General features: G+C 42.3%; 1 protein-coding gene across 3 annotated transcripts; it reads left to right on the top strand.

Annotated features, from left to right (window-relative positions):
* Positions 1–1,215: 1,215 nt before the first annotated feature.
* Positions 1,216–21,016, top strand: MYL1 (myosin light chain 1). Of its 3 annotated transcripts, XM_074145509.1 has the most exons (8): positions 1,216–1,273; positions 1,629–1,802; positions 13,316–13,343; positions 16,516–16,659; positions 18,296–18,469; positions 18,986–19,063; positions 19,584–19,636; positions 20,524–21,016. In XM_074145509.1, the coding sequence occupies exons 2-7, from the start codon at positions 1,674–1,676 to the stop codon at positions 19,610–19,612; spliced, it is 582 nt and encodes a 193-aa protein (XP_074001610.1). In that variant the 5' UTR covers positions 1,216–1,273; positions 1,629–1,673; the 3' UTR covers positions 19,613–19,636; positions 20,524–21,016. The 3 variants fall into 3 exon arrangements, with proteins under 3 accessions (XP_074001610.1, XP_074001611.1, XP_074001612.1); XM_074145510.1 differs by lacking the exons at positions 1,216–1,273; positions 1,629–1,802; positions 13,316–13,343 and adding exons at positions 12,024–12,257; positions 13,039–13,063; XM_074145511.1 differs by lacking the exons at positions 1,216–1,273; positions 1,629–1,802; positions 13,316–13,343 and adding exons at positions 12,184–12,280; positions 13,039–13,063.
* Positions 21,017–21,278: the final 262 nt, after the last annotated feature.

Genomic DNA, 21,278 nt, shown 5'->3' with positions numbered 1-21,278 from the left:
TGTTCTCTACAGCAGAGACTGAGCCAAGGCTTCAAATTGTACGCATGGGTATAGGTCTATTGATTCAAGAGATGACTCAACTTCAAAAAAGTCTCTTGCTCAAGGTCATGGGCTGTAGCAAAGAAGAGCTCTAAGCACAGATTTTCTTACATGAAAAATACACCTTTAGCCACTCTCCATCCATTATGTGGGGTGTGCATTTTTGTAAGTTTACCTTCCTTGTAACACATTAATCTAAAATGCAAATGCTTGGATAGCCTGCCAGATCGGACACAAAGTGTCTACCCAGGCCTTCAGGCTCTAAATTTCTAAGTAAAAAACACTTGACAGTATAGTTCATGACACAGAAATAAGGGCCCCATCAAAAGCCTTGCACTTACTAGCACAGAACTTCAGGAGTCTGGAGAGTGAATGGGAGAGAGACTGCCGGACAAGGAAGGAACAAATGGCAGTCCTGGATTTTCTGCAGAAATTCTCACTTGTATGAACCAAGGGGAACTATCAGGTTTGAAAGGGTTAGGAGCTGTTTTGCTGTGCTGGAAAAAGTCTACTGAAAACAGAAAAGCCATCTTTTCCTGAAAGTAGTGTCTCTTGGAGAGCATGGGGAGAGGGAGGTCCATCAGGAGACTGAGGGGTGGAAAGATAAACAAGAGACACTGGATGGGCAGGCAAACAAGGTGAAAACAGAAGTGCCTCCTTTGCCTGATAGCTAGTTTCCAATCATAAATACATTTCAAAAGGCAACCTTTTGTGTGGGAAAACCTAACATCCAGCTGATCTCCATTCTATCAGGGCACATCTCATCCCGAAGAGAGGAAAAAGAATATCAAAGGAAAAGATAAAAGAAAGCAATTTTCAATTTTAAACACAATCTTAACATGATAGAAAGGAATAGTAAGAACAGCTGAAAGACACTCAGGGTCTGGGAGAGACATCCTGGCTGAAGGTATTGCAGTGTTTTCCATATTTGTCTGCTTTATTTTTAAACACCCAGAGCCTTTGCTTGATCAACACTTCCTTGTAAAAGAAGGAAGCAGAGGAGGAGTGAGTGGCTGTGGGAAGAGAAGCAAATGAGGTTGGAAATTGATGATCTTCCCAGCCATGAAAGTAAAAATTCCTACTTGAAACTGAATCCTCCTGGAACGCTACACAGGCATGGGGGAAAAGGGGAGGGAAGGAAAGAAAGATTTATTACTTAAGCAGAACTGAAATTCTGATGAGAAAAAGGACTGTTCAATCCATGCCTGAACGTCAACGGCAGATCTGAAACTGGGTTTGTCATATTTCGCTCTCCTTTGCACGCGTTAAAAATAAAAAATTACAGGGGAGGTGGTTGGGGTTTTTAAAGACAAGCAAAAAAGCCACTGAAGTCCCTTTATCTTATGAAGCCCTGAACTCTTATATTCCATTTATAGCTCAAGCTGGAATGACATCCCCCTTGATTAGCAAGCTGTCCAATCCAGCTGCATGTGTCAGGACTGTACAAGGCACTAAGTGAAATATATATATGCCCTTATAGAGCTTAGCACATTGGGTCCACCTCCAGGGCACAGGCTGTAGCTCATTCTGACCACTGCTCCTCTCACGGGAATCACTTTTAAGATTTGGTTTTGGGGTTTTTTTTTAAGTTTTTTGGAGGGGGCACTTTTACTTTCAAGTTTAAGCAACACAAAATGGCACCAAAGAAGGATGTAAAGAAACCAGCAGCCGCAGCACCAGCACCAGCACCAGCACCCGCGCCAGCACCAGCACCCGCACCAGCTAAACCCAAAGAACCCGCAATCGATCTCAAGAGCATCAAGGTAAATGGATGAACGTGTTGCTGATCGCAGACCCAAAGCGCTGCCAAAAGGGGAAAGTTAGCAGAGTCCCCACTGAGACCTGCAGTGAAACGTTGCGTGTGTTTGGTTCCGGTTTGGGGACTGCAGTGAAATGAATGAGTAACCTCAGTCGATGGATTTGTTTACCTGCCTGAGCTTTGATTGTTCTAGTAGCTGGAGGGGTGTAGGGCATGGTGCATGATTTAACACGAGACTGAAGCCTGGTGATTTTAAAAGTATTTTGGAGTGTGGCCCTCAGAACTTTTTACCAAATCAGTATCAGTCTGACTTGTTTGGTAAAACTAAATTTAAAAAGAAAAAAAACCCAACCACTCCCGCCCAAAAACCACCCTAAAGTAGGTGCATGAGGACAGGAAAGGGTTGCTGAAGCTTGAAATGCAACGTTTTCCCATAGTGCTGTATTAAAACCCAACCTTATTTTGCAGTTCCCCCTCAAATTCCTTTCCAAATTTTTGCAAGCACTTGATGACTCTTTGGTCATGTGTTTTGAGATCAGCATGGCTTATCTTCAAAACCAGAAACAAAACTAAACAGTTTAAAAAGAGGGATTTGGCAGTTTCATCTGTTTTCTTTCAATTTGCATTGTACAAGAAACATTGATAGAGATCATGAGCTGGAAAGCCATGGATGGAAGCATTTCAAGTGATTTCCTCTTGCCTCTACGTATTTGCTCAGAATTTGCAATTTGCTGCAAATTAAAAGCAACAAAGAGGAAAAGTCTTTTGGAGGTTTTCCTCTGACTGCGCTTCCATTTGATCTCATACTGTCTTTAGACATTGCATGCCAACCAACATCACTGATTGTTGCCTTGACCCTTCGAAGAAAACTCCTTCATGGTGGGAAATTCTTTGCTTAGGAAAGAGGAGAGGGAGGTTAAGCGGTTAAAGAGATGAAGAGACAGACCGGTTTCTCTGGGTCGGACTATAAATAGTTATTCTCCACCTACCTGGCACGCTCATTGGTTCCAGGACCAATTTGCTAAATTCTACATATGGAATCATGCCTATTATGGAGAAAAGGAGCAGTACAAAGACTCCTAATAGGACCTACTCATTTTCATCTCATGATGAATTCTGTTTCAGGTATCTTAATACATATAGTTCCAAGACCATGACCCATTTAGTGAAAATTCTTGAAGTTTACTTTAATTTTCACAATCAGCAGTCAGTATTTTTCTGAAACAGTATGTATCTTCTCATAAGACTGAAACTGAACCCACTGGCAAAGCAAAACAAGAGCAAAAAAAAAGACATTTTTAAATACATGGAGTGATCATAGTAAAGGCTACACGAAAAGCCCTCTGTTTTTGAGAGTACTGTCTGAAAATTAGATTATACCTCACATTTCACTCATCTCCAGAGATGAAGGGAACACAAGCTAGATTTCCTACTAAATAATTTAATATGATTTGATAGCTTTCTGTGTCCAGTTCATTAGAAGAAAATAGAATTTTCAACTCCAGTGATCCTAGGTAATCTATCTTTACATAGACAGACTTAATAGTATATTCCAGCTAAAAAATGGCAGGCTGCAGTCTGAGGCATCTCTGCAGTTCACTCCTTTACCCAGACAGCTCTCTATAATGGCAGAAAATATATACCGGTAGCACAGAGAAAACGCTCCAGGTTTTGTCATATTCCGACTGATAAAAGAAGATAGTCTCCCTAAATTATCTTTCTTGTGAAAGATAATATCAGACAAATATATTTTCCTCTTTGAAGGGGGGGAAAAACCTGGGCTGGTAAGACAACTATTCTTTTAACACTAATGGCAGCACATAAGCTATTCCGATTTGCAAGTAAGTGAAGATATAAGCAGCCTGATGGAGGTTACAGGACTACCCTGCAATGTGGTGGGTGGCACAGCCCCCTACCCTGCATGCTTATCACTAGCATATATCTGTCTACAAGTATCTCCTCTACTCTTCATCATGCCCTTACCAGGCAAGGAGCAGGGTGCCTCGGAAGCGCTGAAGGGTGGAAGGAGCACCCCCTGCAGTGGGGGAGTCTACCCAACTACACAGCTGTGGCCGCAAGGTGACAGAGAAACCCACGCTGCTCGCGAGGGTGACACACATCCTCTCTCACCTGAGACTCCACATTGGTCGAGGGCTGCCCAGGCAGACTGTGGCACCTCCAGTGCTGGGCTCTTTGAGAAGGCACCAGGAACAACTATGGTGCCTTTCATCCTGCCTTGGAGCAGAGGCAGGGACTGGACAACCTCCCAAGGTCTCAACCAGCCACTTTGGATTATCCGTTTTCACCCTTTGAGAGCTCAGGCAGCGAAGGGAAACAACGTCTTCTTATAAGTGATTTGCCTGGGAGATGTGGCAGAGTCATGAATCAAAATTTTCTGAGTCTTAGCCCAGTCCCTTAATAAGCATTAATTAATCCTGAATCCTTCTATTCAGCCACCAAAGCCTCAGCATGGGAAAAGGCACAGAACCATTTCCAGCAAAACTTAGGAGGCAGGGAGTACAAAAAACCAAGCTTTTGACCGGGACTCAGTGAATGATCCTGTCCTGGGGATCTTTGCCCTGATTTACCAGGCGTGGAGTCAAAGCCTCCAGCACTTTGAACAAGGGCGTCAAGTGGGCTCCCCTTCAGCCCTCAGGGGAATTAGTGGCCAGGCCAGAGCTTGCTACTAATGAGAGGTGACGGGGAATGCCAGGCTGCAGCACCAGGACGATTTGGGGAGCCACACAGCAGGCAAACACACAGGAAGGCTTTTAAAAGAGAGACATGCAAGCCCCTTCTAACTGTTACAGCTAGAGTGGGTAAGGGCAGAGCTGCCTAATAAGGGTTTACAGCAGCCAAATAAGCCACATTTGGCAGTGCATTTCATTTTAAATTGGCATCAGACATCATAACATTCTCCAAAACAAACAAGAAGGTGGTTTACAAACATGGGTAGCGATTCTCTTGGTGGTACCCCTCCTCTCAGATGCCCTGCTTGGCCCATCTTCAGGGAATCTGGCTTTCTGAGCCTTTTGGGGTGCACACTTTGAAAGCTAGGCTTTTTTTTTTTCTTCCCCCCTTAAGAGGGCTCAAGCTGAATTCTTGCAAATGCAGGCACCCCAAAATTGCCTGTCACCATCAGAAGTTGTGACAGGCCTTTCACCCTCTTCTGTTCTCTTTTTCCCCACTTTAAATTAACCCAATTAAAGCAAACATTTGGCGTTTTGCTAGTACTAATAGCAACTGGTATGAGATTTTCTATTTTTGAGCACCATCTATTGACTATAAAACTGAGTAACAGGAATACCCAACTGCTAAAGACTCAAACCTCTAAAGTCAGCCCTTTCTCAGCAAATCTCAGGTTACAGTACAACAACCACAGGAAGAGAGTCAAGGCAGGGAGAAAGAATTTGTTTTTAAATGGAAATGTAAAAACCCTTTTCCCCCTCCTCAGGAAAAAACAGAAAACTCAATCTGCTTTGCACAAGCCTTTCCAGACCAAATTTATATATTTTCTTTATTGCTAGCATGGCCTGGATTTGAATAATAGGTACAAAGGTTAAAGATTAAATTATAACTGAGAAGAGAAGAACAGGGTGATGGATGCATCTGAGAATTACCACCAGGAACCAATCATGATTAAAAGCAAAATGACCATAGGGGTCATTTTCTTAGGAGACCCCCAAGAATTCTGTAGTTAAAACTGGCCTAGGACACTCCCAAAAAGATAGGTTATCTGTTTTGTCAACTTCCTTCTCCCACACAAGCCTGAAGTGAGAAGAAATGTTGAGCTGACGAACGGCACTACCACAGGTCTATGTCTGCAATAACTGGGATGAGGCATTAATGATGAGAATGTCTCATGCTTGGTTTTGCAACTGAGGCAGTGGGAAATAGATAAGCTTCATGTTGCTCAAATAGGTTTAACTCTGTCCCTATCACCAACACGAAAAGCGTGGGGTGTTTTTTTACTGGAAATCTAAGAGCCCTTCCCAGTACACCCAACCAGTCCCTGGGACCGAGCCCAGGCTCATAGCATTAACTGTGATGTTTAGGCATCTGGGTGCTGGAGGTCCTGAGTGCAGTATTTCATAGGCTTCTGCTCTGCAGATGCTGATCGATCTGAACATATAGTACCCTGATCTGGTGTCACACCAGGCCCTTTACTTCAAGGATACACCTGAGTATCCTCTCTCAAGCAGAGACAGAGATTGTGTTCTTGCAAGTACCCATGGTCTAAGCGATGTTCATTTGGTATACAAGGCTTCCCATGGTGGTGTGAAATGCCACGACACCAATTAGGCCATGCCCGACTGCAGATAAGCTACCTACATCTTTAGGGGAAAAATAATTAAAAGCTATCGACTAGTAAAGACTTGCTAAGGCCTTGTGTAACCGCGTGATGCATGATGAAGCTTGCTGCATGGAAGCAAACCTGTGTGATCATTTGTTTTTAAATACAGAGCACTTAAGGCAGTAAAAAGTGTTTCTTCAAGTGTCCTTAATTCTTATTACATTTACTACTCAAGTAGGTCATCTCTGAACAGACACTGTGTTGGATATAACCAGAGAGAGATAAACTCACTAAAATGCACTGACAGAAAGCTTCTGGGCTGGAGGGCAAGCAGGACTGCAAATGTCAGCTGAAGCGCTCGGAGAGCTGTTACACTGCAGACAAACTCCATGTGAAGCTGCCCAGTGAGAACAGGAATGTTAACAGTAGCTTCGCTCATAGTGCTAAGGGCTTTCTTAGGAACTGGCAGGTTTTTGCCTGAAATTTTTGGCACAGGCCTGCAAGTAATACCTGACCCAACTCCAGTGACGACTCCTGAAAGATTCCCCGGGACTGATATTCTCATCAGGCAAGGTCACCAGTCCCAAGTGCCCTTTCAGGTAGGAAGGGGACAAGTGCAAATACGACTTAGCCTTAAGAGATGTAAAGGTGCCTATCTGATGCCATCCAGACCAGCTTCCTGCTACCGCTTTGACCATGATGATACGGCACCATTCGGCATCCACCCCGGAGCAGAGTTGCCCCAGCCAAATCCCTTGCCCCTGTGAACCCCATCATTGATGCCAGACCCACGTTGGTGGCAGCTGCTAAATTACTGCACCAGGCAAGGCATGGCATAAAGACATCCCAGGACAGGTAACTTGGACATCAGACTCAGCTACACACCAACACATCCCTTTGGGACACTGTTGAAAACCAGAAGGAAAAGCAAACAGAAAAACCACCACAGGTTTGTTATTTTTTTCTTAACAAAATTTTCAGAAGAACTTTGCCTCCTTTTCTTCCTAAAGCGCTGCTAAGCAAGGAGTCCCTCAAAAGTAGGGTCTGTCCATATATATTAGTAGACACTTTTTCTTATGTCTGGTAACCTGAAAAATTATTTGGAAAATAATGATTTTTTTACAAGATCCAATCTTGATAATCCACAGCTTTGGCAACATTTAAAAAAAGTTATCTATAGGCTTCAGAGGGTCTGGGGAGAGACAAACTTTGGTAGAAATAGTGGTATTAAAAGCAAATTACAGAGAGAGTAACATTTCAAGAGCTCACAGAGTAATTTCAAGCATTAACAGCAGTTGTGTGGCAGAGCCTTTTTCCCCAATCAACTAATAAAATCAACACAACTCCACAATATCTCTAAAAGACTGTTTTAAACCCCCTTAAAGTACAGAGAGATTGTAACAGATAGATAGTAACAAGATATTTGAGTTTATCTTACATAACGCAAGAAGAAGGTGACTAATTTAGCCAATGACCAGTAAAGAAAGAAGTTGTCTGTAAGGAGATATGAAACAACCAAGCTGGAAATTTGCCCCCACTTCACTGAGGCTTTATTACATCTTATACCCATTGCCAAAAAGCACTGTCAACTGGCTGGTTTACTGCATAGCACTTAAATGTCAAGTAGCAATATTTTAAATAATGTTAATACTCTAACATTGCCGCTGGGAGGCATGTTAAAACAAGAAATCCCTGCGAGAACAGCGCTCCGAGCCCTCACATTTCCTCACACATCCTCTCGATTATACACATTCATGCAAAACTAAATGCAATTAGAAAAAGGACACTTTTATAAATGGGCACAACTGAATGCACTTCCCCCCACAAAGCTAATGAAATATGTTCAAAATGGTATGATCAACAGTGCACATTTCACTCCCAGACATTTCAGAAGGGCACATTAATTAATTGGCAAGGCTCATCCAAAAAGTTGCACAACCGTAAAGCAACTGCAAAGTTACAAGCTTTAAAGTAAACAAACTGGAAAGCTATACAGAATGCTCAGAAAAAATCAAATTCATCTGCAGTTAAGTCCATTAAACTCAAAGAGATTTTTAAGTATTCTTCCAAACCTCATGTTATCTCACACACATAATTTTCTCTCCTGTATTAATGGTGGGCAGTTTTATTCTTCCTTCAATTGTATTTCCAGGCAGCTCTGTTCCTCTTTCTCAAGAGCTCATATGCTCCTAATGTTTCCCCACCTCATAAAAGACATGAGGCTAAATCCATCAGGCTGTTGATTCTTACTTAAATGAGAAGTAGCCTCTCTAAAATCTGTGGCATTGATCGCACAAGCTATTGAACTGGGGTGAGGGACGGGAGAATGTCAGCCCGCTTCTCAGAGGGATTTGAGAGCTGTGTAATCTTGCACTCAGTGATGTCTACTAGAAAATATGTGCAGCTGTATTAATCAAGGAGCCGGTATTAATGGTGAGTAGGTATCATATGAACTGCTGTAGGCACAATCCTAGTTTATCTCTACCCAAAAAAAAAATAAAAATCCCTCTAGTACTGAATAGAAGGCTAAATATACAATGAGTATCATAGGAGACTCTCCAGTCTTTTCCTCTTTGATTTTCCAAGACATCTATGTTCTCTGTTTCTTCTACAGAGACGGTACCTTGAAATATCTGGTGACTCCTAAGACGATTCCCTTCTCTGTAATTCACCCAAAGGGTTACAAGCAGATGGAGCAGCTGAATGCTTTAACTCCCAGCAACATCTCTTCCCAGGGCTTTTCATCCTGTCCAGACATTTATACATTTACAGTGAGCACAAAGCGACTGTCACTCAGCACAGCTGTACTCAGTCCCAGTACCCACCGGCCTAAATAGGCGAGCACAGCACCACGCTGCAAAAGTCTGGGCTCTAAGGCCCATGAACCAGTGTTTTGTTGGGAAATTGGAACTCTGGTAATAATTTGGAAATAAAGATTCATGTGGACTGGGTCTTCTGCTTAGCTGGTGATAAAGAGTTGCATACAACTCTATTCACCCCACTGTATATAACTGAGACCTAGTCAAAATGCCTCTATATAGCAACAAGATGACTAGAAGGTGGTCACAAACTATACAGGGAAAAGCCTTCTTAAAAACACATACACACACACACCACCACCACCCCCCCCCCAAAAAAAAAAAAAAAACCCCAAACAAAAAACCCCAAAACACACCACCTTTTCCTTTGGCACAGATAACTTTCTGGATAACAACTTCGTCCATAAATAAGGGCTAAGTCAAGTAAGAGAAATCCAGGTACTTCTGATCTTTCCATGTGTTGCAGTTCCTTCAACCTTTTATATTTCTAATGGGGAGAGCATTCATTTTTTTAAACCAAGCTCCCTGAAATTTCAACATATTCCCTAAAGCCCTGAGACTCATCATATCCTCTGACAATGCAGAGAACACCGCCAGGATCAGAACAAAGATCGGATCACTGCAAATTACTTCCTTCTACCTATTGAAGTCTATGAAAGCTCCTTACATGAGGAGAATGAGGAATCTTACATTTAATTTCTTTTAAGGAGTGCTTGAAATATTTTTTATACTGAGGCCGTTTGTAGGTGCCCTTACTCAAAACAAGTAGCACTTTAAGCCCCCAACAGACCCCATTGGCTTAAAGCAGGGTGATTCTTAATTCAAGTGAATGCAACAAGCCCATGCTAGAATATTTCTCCCCAACAAAACTCTGTCTAGTGTGCTTTTATTCAAGAATTAGTAATAAAATGAAGGGCTGATGGGGTGCACTAGTATTTCCTCATCTAAATTCTGAGACAAAGTCTCACGTGGACAAAACATCCATAAGCTTATATGTAGACCCCTCTCAATTTATACATATTTGATAGCCCATTCAAGCCAGATGGCTAATCCAGGTACCAGTTTTCTACGTCTAAGATAAATGTACTCCAATTATTTTCTGCTTGGCACCTAAAGTCTTTTGGGATAAGTTTTGTCGTAGCCAACCATAAAGCTTATCTGGAGGTAAGAAAAAATGTTCAGGAAACTTAATCTAAGTTTAAAAAAAATAAAAAAATTAAATCCTGTTTTCAGGGGAACATTTCCCAGTTGCCAGCACTGGAGAGCAAGAGGCTGAGGGCAGAAGGAAAATTCCACAAAAGGCAACACACTGCATTGACCCAGGCAACATTTCAGCTCTGCCAAAGTCTTTAGAAAGCTCCTCTATTAATGCATTAAGACTGATGGCCAAGATCTATATTAGTTTTCTCAGTGCTCGAGCTCCAGCCCCAGCCAGTATTAATCAGGAAGTCTTCCCTGTGCTAAACTTATATTAGCTAATTCAGACAAAAGCATCAACCCTCTTTTCTACGTAACCTCACCTGATTAGAGCTACGCTTTGTCCTGAGTACATGCCTGTTCCCACAGGCCAATAGATTACATATAGCAGAAAAACCAAAAGTGAAGGAATGGTAGTGGAGCATTTTTCAGACTCAGTATATGTTCCAGTTACTTCTCAAAAAATGTGAATAATCTGTTTGGACAGAATGTTTTCCAGCTAAAATGGCCAGCTGAGAAAATTCTTTGCAGTTGTATCTTTAGCTTTTAAAATAGGAGGTAGCAGGTCAATGTCTCAAATCCAACCAAATATTTTGACCTATTTTGATTGCTCATTTAAAAACAAAAAAAACCAAAAAACAACAACAAAAAAATCCCCAACAGTAAAGTCTGCTTGGATTTAATTCTTTCTTTCAGAGCCTTCAATATACCGAAAAGAGACATTCACAAAGGTTATGCTTATCTTCAGGGTAACTAAGTGAGCTACGGGGTAAAACTTCCCTCACTAATCACATTTTGTCATTAGAAAACCAGGAACAGTGTATGCTCAACAAAGGAAATCAATAGAAATTAGAGAGGGAATTTGAGTCTGCAACAGGGAGTCTGTTGCTGTCACACAACCATTCACACCCTGGCTCCAGGACATTCTTGACTCAGTTGAGGCGACGGGGAAAGGAAGAAATTTGGAGCAAATTTTTCTAATTCTTTTACAATGTCTCACAGCATCAATTTGGAGGATGCTACATGGAGGGACTAGATCTTTGCTACTGAAGAAGCTGCCACCCCTACTTCCTGCAGCCTACCTAGAAACTCCCCACTAGTAGTCCCACCATGACCCCCCTGACTCTGCAACCCAAAAAGCAAGTCCCCTTTCCCCACCATGAACAGTCATCCTTCCAGTTCTCTAAGCCTTTGGGGGTCTTAGCTTCTATCACAGCTTCTCCCTCGCCTCCACATCACAAAAATCTCAGCAGCATCTCCTCTCACCACACCTGTGAGCTCTGAAGGTAGGTAGGGGCCCTACCTAACTCTAGCTCCAGAGGAAGGGTGTCCTGGAGAGCACAGGCTACTGTGAATACAAATTTCCCTCTGCCCTGCTGGATACATCTCCACATCAGCTGCTAACCTAGCAACACAGCTGGATCCAAAACGCACGGATTATTTTTCCCTAAAAAATGTTCAAAATTTGGAAAGCGTGACCAGTGCAGAGGAAAAGCTTCACAGCTGGACACCACCTCCATCAACGGGTTAATCTTCTGCTCATTGCCGACAACTGGATCACACTGCACAGACAAGCAGCAGCACCACTCATCTAATGTTGGGTGCTGTATTATCCGTACAAGGGGTTGAGCAAAGCCCAGCAAAGGTACAAAGACCATCCAGCTGCATCTAACACGCAACCTTCAAGCCACGTGTAAAACCAGCCAGCTGGGCAAGAGCGTGGCACCTCTCACCCTCAGCCCTCCTTGTTCGCTGACTTTATAGCTTATTGGAGAAATAGAATCCTTCCCTATAAGGAAATCTTGGTGGGTCTGGACAAGGAATATCTGCTCTTGACGGTATGGACCCAGAAAGTGCTGACATGAATCAAACTTACTGCTTGCCACTCCCTGCCCCTCTCCAGCCTCCTAAAAATAGTCATCGTAAGATGTCGATCAAGACATGGAACCTCCTGTCACTTTGCCCTAAGAAAGCTAAAGAACTCGCCAAGGGGAGGGACCACTCCTTCTGACACCTAATCCAGGCAATGCCGTCAGCACTGCTGGATAAATAAGGGGAAGAAAGGCCAGGAAAGCAGGACCACTCTCAAGACCTCTCAGCTAATCCCTCCTGCCCGTCTGCTGCTCTGCTTTTCCAACTCTCAACCATGGTGGGTCCACTGGAAAGCTAATGGTTAGCAGCGAGCCAGTGTATTTTACATAAGTAAATTGGGCTTCTTGCTCAAGTTAGTTCTAGGGGAGGGAAGGACAATCCAGAAGACAGTTTATGTTTGCTTGGCTTTCCTCCTTAAACCTACGCAAGGTTTTCCAGCTAGCCTCAAATTCTGCACCAGGCAATGGTAGACGTGCAGCTCCTCTAGCTTCAGACAGAAGGGTTACAATTTGCTAGCGCTGCCTGCTGAGTGTTTTTTAAAAAACTCGTATGCAACCTGCTAAAGTGGCAAAGGAAAAAAGTAATATTTTTATATAAGAAAATATAATAGTTTGGTACTTTATGAAACAACGTATTGACAAAAACTAATTTGAAACACAAACTTTAAGGGATTGGCTTAATTTCTATGTTAATGTAAAAAAATCTGCTTGCTAAACAATATTACTTCAAATGGTCTTAATAAAATGGGTCTATACTAAAACAGTAAATGACCTGATGGTACAGTAACAACTTCTTTGTTAGTTAAGAGACTTCAGATATTTGTTGCTTCTAGCCACAACTCTGGCTTTCCCTGGGATGCACATTTTAATGGAATCTTTAAGAATAGATCTGGCGACGCATTTTTACAAGGGAAGTTGCTAGTTTAGGTTGCTATGGCCTAATTACATTAGGAAAGACAGATGTGAGAGCACTTAGCTACTTCGTGCTATTTACTTTCTCTCAGTGCATTTTCAGCAGTACTAGTTCTCTTTTCTCTCTCTTTTTCTTCCCAACTGCAGTCCTTCACTCCTGACCAAATTAATGGTAAGTGAAATAAAAGTTAAACTCTAACAGGGGGCAGGAGGGGGAACATAATGGCTACCGAATGCTAAATATTCACTAGTCTTAACAGCTCTTTTGCTATGTATCTGCATTGCTTCTGCACATCTGACAGGCCACATTTTTGCTGTTTTGGAAGATGACTCATGGATTGAGCTGGATGCTTTAGAAAACAAGCAGGTTCTCCCCAGCCCCCCCTTCCTAAGCTATTTTTTATGATTGATTTCCTTCCAACAGATCGAGTTCTCCAAGGAGCAACAGGATGGTAAGTTACACGAGAGCAGATGTGTTTTACATGTACGTGGGTTCAGAGAGGAGCTACAGCCTCAGAAGTTTAACCTTTACGAAAAGATGAGCTAGGACTTCAGCTGGTATAAATCACCACACTCTTGACTTCAGAGGAGCAGTGCTGACTTATGCTGAACAAGAATCTGACCATAGATTTACATGTAATTTATCTGGGTGCTTATATGCTGCCCAAGCTGAGAAATTTATGCCACGGTATGAAGAGGAAATATGCTGGTTTTACCCGCTCTACCTACTGAACATTTCCCAGTTGTGCTCCTGTACTGGCCATTCACAAGGATGCCAAAAACGGGTCTTGCGTTTGAAAGTCATAGGGGAAATAGGCAGATGAAGGACCACAGAAGGAGGGAGTGGGCTGAAAATTTAACTTAGCTGCAGTGAGAATGCAATTTTACATGAATGAAAGATGCAAGGGGCCTACATGTCACTTTTGCCAGGAGGTGTTGTGGAAGGGGAGGAACAAAGGCTGGTTTGCTGTAAATGTAATCATGATGTGTGGAAAGAGTTAGCAAATAAGTAACTTGTGTAAAGTGTTGCTTATAAACACAATAGTCTGGATATGCTGCAAATCTCGAGCCTCTTGCTGTATTCTCTGCTTCCCAAGCCACCAGCAAGTTCCAAATTTTTTTTCAATCTGCTAGAAAGATCCAATTAAATATTCTGACATGAACAAAAATCCCTACTGAAGTTCTTGAAATCTAATTTGGGGTGTTTTAAATATCCTAAAAGATGCATTTGGGCTATATTAAATAACATTAAAAAAATGTCCAAAATTCAGTAGCAAATATAGTAGACTTCTCACTGTGAACAAAGTATTTAGAATGCAGGATACAGGGATTTGCTAGAAGACCAGAGGGAGAGAGAAATAGCTAGAAGCAGGTCTTAAAGCCATCAAAGCAGTAAGGAGAGGCACAGCACAGTGAAACTGGAAACTTTTCTCTTCCTGCAGTCCAAACACTCCTGGTCACAAATAAAATCATTTGGACTCTTCTTCACTTTGTAATTCTAAAACTTTTAGAAAAGGGTGGGGAGGGTGTATGGAAGAATGCCTTCAATTCAAAGCTGCTGGCATGTATAACAAAGCAAAATATTTCTTTCCGCTTCCCTACATATTCCAGATCATCCAGCTGCTGTAATGCTGTGATGACTGAACTAAGCAGCGGGGCAATTAAAAGCTACTTGAGAGAGGGAGAATTTCCCAGGAGGAGAGATATCCCACCCTCAGTAACTATTTCCATGCACACTGGCTGACGCACCAGCAGCTGGTTAGTTCCCTCCTCAGCGAGGGATTCTAGTTGTGCTTATTCCAGCAGAAGTATAAACTAGGACTAACTACATACATATATATATTTAAAAAAAAAACAAACAACAAACACTAAAAAGAAAAAAAAAACCCACAACAAAGATATATTGCAGTGAAACACATGCCTGAGAGACAAAAATAAAATCAGGCCTTTTCTCTGAGCTCGAGAGCAGCATTCAGAACCCAGTGAACATAAAACTTCATGGGATTTACAAAACAGAGAAACTCTCCTGATGGCTTCGCTAATATCAAACTGGCATTGTTTTATACCTCACTCTGGCTAAATGTCATTAATGCACCAGATGAAAGATTGGATCATATGGTATAAATCACTGCAGCTCTATCGACCTCAGCTGCTCGAGCAGAAGCTGATATCAAGTTGGTATATTGTAAGGGGAAGCTCCACACAGGTCCAGAAGGCCTTGATTTCATACCCTGCAATAAAAGCTGTAAGGGGAGAGGGTTAGCAGTAAAGGGTTATAGGTCTCTCACATCAGACAGTAAGAGGATTAGTTTCAGATGTATTAGATTACAGTCTAGCAGGCTGACATCCTGTATCAGCAGTTTTACCAGGCGCCAGCAACTCCTCCACTAAGGCGGTATATAGATGGCTAAAGCAGAAACCTAAACACCTCTGCGTCACATGTCCCCAGCACAAGATGAATGAAGACATGATTTGAAATGCGGTTTATTACTCCTAAATCTGCCCTGAGGCACAAAGAACATTCCACCTACACAAGCTGTGAAACACAAAGCCTGTCTGGCTGCTGGAAGTGCATCATGGCCAAGGGAAAGACATTTCACTTGGTTTACTTGGAGCTAAAACACAGCATCGTCAGACACTGCAGTGCAGGAAAGATCAACAGCACAGTCCAGATGCTCTTGACACATGAGATTCGAAGATGGCGTTTTAGCTGGACCCTTCACTTTCTCCCCACCTCCGCTTTTTTTAAAAACATATTTCCTTATTCATTGCAACAAATACTCTGAAAAGCCTGAAAAATACAGTAAGAAGATTAACACGGAACTTTGGAACAGAAGATGAAGACTGGGAACGCAATGAAGGCAAACGTCTGTGCTGATTTTTGTAGGAGAAATGTCTGTACTCCAAGCCCTTGGTCAGCAGCAAGGGGGAAATAAGTGAATGTTGATCACTTGGCAGCACTGAAAGAAGCAAAGTCTCAAGTACTACCACTGAAAAGCCAGATATTCATGCATCTGTAGGAAGCAAGGACAGATCGCAAAGGGCAGAGAGAGAACAAACATGGGTAGAAATGTCATTGTAAGGCAATTTTAAGGGAAAACAAAAGAAGAAGCATTTGAAATTCACCTTCAAGTTTCCTTTTAGTGTTGTGTAGTTGAGATGCTGGGATTGCAGGCAGGACCCACTGAAGCAGGCAGATGTTTTGGACTGCTAGGTACTTTGACAGAAGAGTCCCAGTCCTCTGGCAAGATAAGGTGGACTGGACAATAACATTTTTAACTTCTGCTGCTATGTCATGTAAAGAAACCTGTTCTTGAATGGCAATGTTTGTAGAAAGCTTATCTTTCCCCCTGTCTGAAATAACTACGGGGTCAATCACAAAGCTATTGATGGCTATTAGAGCCAGGAAAGCTATGGAAGATAGATATAAAAGTTTAAAAATAGTGAAACCAAAATGTCAGAGGGGAGGAGTTTTTCTTGGGATTGTGGGCCAAAGACTCCCCTGGCTAACTCCCCCAGAGTTGGTGGAACAGTGCCAGGAGACAACAGGCTCACGTCTCTGTCAATACAACTTGTCAATAGGGAGCTGCCTGGCTCAATTTAACCGTTGCTCTTCCCTTGCAGAATTCAAGGAGGCCTTCCTCCTCTTTGACAGGACTGGTGATGCCAAGATCACCCTGAGTCAGGTTGGTGATATCATCCGGGCGCTGGGGCAGAACCCTACAAATGCCGAGATCAACAAGATCCTGGGCAACCCCAGCAAAGAGGGTAAGTACCCTCCAGTCTCTCATGGGCCCTTCTTGAGGCTGGGGAACGGTAATTAGGCAACATCAATAGTCACAGCAGGAGGGAGAGGAGCTTTTGCTCTGATGGGGAGCAAAGGGAACCTGCAGCAACAATACATGGGATTTCTCCAGTTCCTTTTGAAGAGGGTGATGGTGATGGGGAATACAGCATTCAGACAGAGAAAAACGTTCTCCTTAGGATATGAAGAATTCTCTGTAGGGACCATTTTGGTGTCAGCTTGGTGTGGTGTAGCACACACTCATTGCTGCTTACAGTGCATTTGTGCCCCTGCCCTTGCTGAGGAGCTCTAAGTCCTATTCTAACAGCTGATACTCAGCTCTTCAGGTGTTTCCAGTGCAGCATCTTCTGTATAATCCAAGACATGTCCCGGGACTGGAAACACACCTGTATGTTTGTGCCAACTGGGGCGGTCTTCTCAAAGCTCCTAAAAACCTAGGCATACTGAGGCATACGTTGGCCATTTATTATAGTGCCCATTTTCCATTTCCTTTTCTCCCCTCTTAGGGATAAAAGAAATGGTAAATACTTCTAGTATGGACCTAGCTGCAGGTGATCCCTGATGTCAGTCATGCAGAATCATATTAAGATGGGCTAAATTATATCCAAACCTTCAGGCCTGGTAAAGGCAGCTTTGAGGAACAATTCAGAAGACCTGAGTTAAGCATTAGCACCAGCAGGAAGCATTGGGCAGAGGATTAACACAGAGGTGAGACCATGACAGTACTTTAAGTGACTACAGCAATAACTGACAGTGATTTTCATATAGCTGGGTAGTAAAATAGTTTCTGTAACAACTGCATATTCAAAAATCTGTCTCATGTTTACATCTATTATACTTCATTGCTGCCCAGATGAAGGCTGCTCTTTGCAAAGATCCAGGAGAGAAAAAAAAAAAGAGAGAAAAAAAATTTTAAAAAAGAGCCTTTTAATTGGCAGTCTTGCTCCAAAAAAACACTTGGGGAAGGCCTCACTGAGGACTACAACTTCTGGTTCATGACAACAAAGGGGTTAGATGCACTAAGCTTGTGAGTCCTTAAACTTGCACACTGAACATGTCAATAGTAAATTTGGACACCACCTTCACTGGACATTCCTGTTTTTAATTAGTTTATTCTTTTGCTAGTAGTCTCTGCTACCACATCCAAGAGACTCTGAAGAGCTCAGTAACATGTCAGCAACCTCCGGGGCTTATCTAAGTCACAACATCCCCCTCGTTACCTTTTCCCACTGTTGGGGCTCAAGATTTCTGTTTTACTGTATGCTGTAGTTCCCCCACTCCCAAAATCCTTTCAAAGATCAACTCATACAGCAAGTTTCATTTCTGAAAGAAAAATACAACATGCACACAAGCATATAAAATTATGTGAGAAGAGGGCTAGAACAAGGACCTGAAAAATCAGATGGATGTGAAAAGTAACTCCCACGATAAAAGAGAATCCAGATTCTGCAAAGGAACTGCCAAATCCCAAGGCAAAGATTAAAGGATAGAAAGAGGTGTGCAAATGACGTGGGAGGCTCTCCCGCATTTCAGGGCAAATATCCCAAAAGAACACACGTAGAAGTGTCTAGCATGTAGCAACTGGTGCTTTCTTTCCAGAGATGAATGCCAAGAAAATCACTTTTGAAGAGTTCCTCCCCATGTTGCAAGCAGCTGCTAACAACAAGGAACAGGGTACCTATGAAGACTTCGTTGAAGGTCTGCGTGTCTTTGACAAGGAAGGCAATGGCACAGTCATGGGGGCTGAACTCCGTCACGTACTGGCTACCCTGGGTAAGGGATAATCATCTCTGTGAGGAACTTTAAAAATTGCTCCTGTTTGAAGGCATGAGAGAGGGAAGAAAGATATTCTAACCAGTTTGGAGAGGTAGGAGGTTACAAAGCCAGACAAGACTCTGGGGTTCCTAACTGGGAATCCACAAGGAAAGCAAACACAAAACTCGGTAGAAAGGCCAAAGGAAAAGGTTTGGTTTATTACTTCTAAATTCGGACTAGCGTCTGTTATTTGAGGAATAGAGAGAAAAGGCTGTATGCCTCAGTGACGTAATGCACATGGACAAAGGTAGAAAATTTGCTGCATGTTTCTTTACTCTGTAGGAATAATAGAACCCCTGTGTTTATATGCATGTGCAGAACTTCTAAAGAAAGTTAAAATTAATAAAGCTCAGTACATATATAGGTCTTTTTGTTATTAACTCAGAAAATAAGGAAAGCCTTTGGAAAAACTGTAGGGTTCAGCCTCAGTTGTGTGTCTGCGGAAGACTTAACCAAGCTCTCTCCACTCTTCAGGTGAGAAGATGACAGAAGAGGAAGTAGACGAACTCATGAAAGGTCAGGAAGACTCCAACGGCTGCATCAACTATGAGGGTAGGTGCAAGAGTTCAACACCCTCTCATCCTACATTTCTTTTCTCTCTCTCAGAGTGTCATTGCAGTTGGCTTTTAGATTCTCAGGCAAATCAGTTAGACAAAGCTACAGCCGAGTTAGGTTGAAAGCTTATGCATGAAAACAACTGTTGCAATATGCTTAACCTGCAGTCACACCACTCGAAAGACTAGATTCAGCCACAGCAGAGAAGGCTCCTTAGGTCATTGCCAGATCTCTAGACTCTCTGACCTTCTGTAGAGCAGTTGCAGAGACTGGAACCAATCCTATAGCTGATGCTTAGACAAAGTGCTCTATTCGTCATATCACACTTAAGCAGGAAGAGAATTTGATTTGTACAACGTTAAACACTTAGAACTCTCTATCACGTTGTTGGGTCAAATCTGACCAGGAACATGCATTTTTAATGCTATCAGCTCATGAACAGCTATTATTTTTAAAGGTATTTCCCGAAGTAACATTTGCTGCTCCTTTTCACTGGTGTATCTGTATCTTTCCACAGCATTTGTAAAGCACATCTTGTCTGTCTAAGTGGACCTCCCCGGACACCAAACGGTATGTTCTTCTCATTTGCACATGTTTGTTATCTTTAAAGGCTTATACATGCCCATGGCCAGATACAGGTTACAAACCAACATGACTCCATCTCCCCAATGATACAGATAGAACAAAATGAGACTGTTGTCCAAGAGCAAAGAAAAGAGGAGTGCAGATTCCTGGGTCTTGTTCATAACTCTATAACCAGTTGGAAACTGTGTTTAGTGAATTTTTCAAACATACCCAAACTGTGAAAAGAAATGCTCCGTTTATTCATAAGCATGGAAATGCTCAGGCTTAAATATCACCCTGGATCTCTGTTGTCATACAAAATTAGAGTTTAAGCTATGCAAACAGACAGCCTGAGACATTTACCCTATAAGCATGTTGAGATTTTAGGGTTTTTTTCCAAAAAAAAAAAAAAAAAAAAAAGGAAATCAAAAGGAAATCAAAGCAACACCTTCTGATAATTTGTAGTTTTCTGTAAAGAGTAGCCTGAATACTTGTGTGAACTACTGAGAACAGCTCTTCAAACAAAATAATCATCTGAAAAAGAGTATTCTAACAGTCATGATCAATAGGCAAAAGTGGACTTCAAAAGTACCAAATCATTTAGCAGTTCTTCTACAAGTAGGGGAAAAACAACCAAAAAACCCACAACGTTGATATGCTGCTATTTTGTCCAAAGAAAAACCCAGAAGCAGTCTTTAAAATGCAAACATAAAATACCATGGGTCTGTGGGCTTATTTGAACTGTTAGTTATTCTATCCCAGAAAAGACATATTCCCAACTCCTGTATAAAACAACAGACACCTCAAAATAGAAATCAAGGGCTCAGTTTGTCATTTTGCAAGTGTTTCTTCAGAACGTTGTCCTCAAGTTCAACTCTCCCATTCCTTCCCAGAACAAGTCAAATTCAGAAAGACCAGATGGCACTCGAGATTTGCCTGAGATTCTTGCTCAGTCTGTCACCATCAACATGGAAACTGCATAGAACTGGATGACGTGCCTCCAACCTCCAACCCCACTACTTTTTACCAGTGCATCCATAGGTATCACCTCTGGGTCACTACACTTTCATTTTTAAAAACTGAACCTTCACCAAGGCCAGCTGGATGGAATAAACTGCTACCATCCAGGACCCATCCATCCCAGGCATCTCTTTCCATGTTGTTTGCATTGAAACAATGTAATCTCTTGGAAAAATAAAGCATCAGTAAATCCCTGTAGTCATTTTGTGGCTATAAAGTCTTTTTTTCCTCTGAAGCTGTTCAAACCCACTCAAAGCAGCCCTCAGCACTTAATTTATTTTGTCTGTACATTGTATTTCAGAAAATAAAGTTTTATGAAAAAAAAATAAAACCAGCCATCTCCGGGAGGTCGATCTACTTAATCTGAATGAAAAGTGTGTTCTTTGGGGACTGGGAGAAGGAGCAATTAGGGAACTACCACCTACATCAGCACTTAAACATTTTTGGGAGAAGGAGCTGGTGTCAGAGCAGCTCCCAAGGTGGCACCTGCCCTGGCACATCAGGCAAGACCCAAAACCAGCCAGGGTGGCCCTGCTGTGGGGGGTCACGCAGAGCCACTCTTCCCAGCAAAATCTTCTCCGTAATGCTTCAACAGCAGGTTCACAGCACCACTGGGAAGGCATTCTAG

Source organism: Numenius arquata, chromosome 3, assembly GCF_964106895.1.
Source record: "Numenius arquata chromosome 3, bNumArq3.hap1.1, whole genome shotgun sequence".
Taxonomy (NCBI): domain Eukaryota; kingdom Metazoa; phylum Chordata; class Aves; order Charadriiformes; family Scolopacidae; genus Numenius; species Numenius arquata.
The sequence above is the reverse complement of the archived record's forward strand: the minus strand, read 5'-3'. Positions and strand labels throughout refer to the sequence as shown.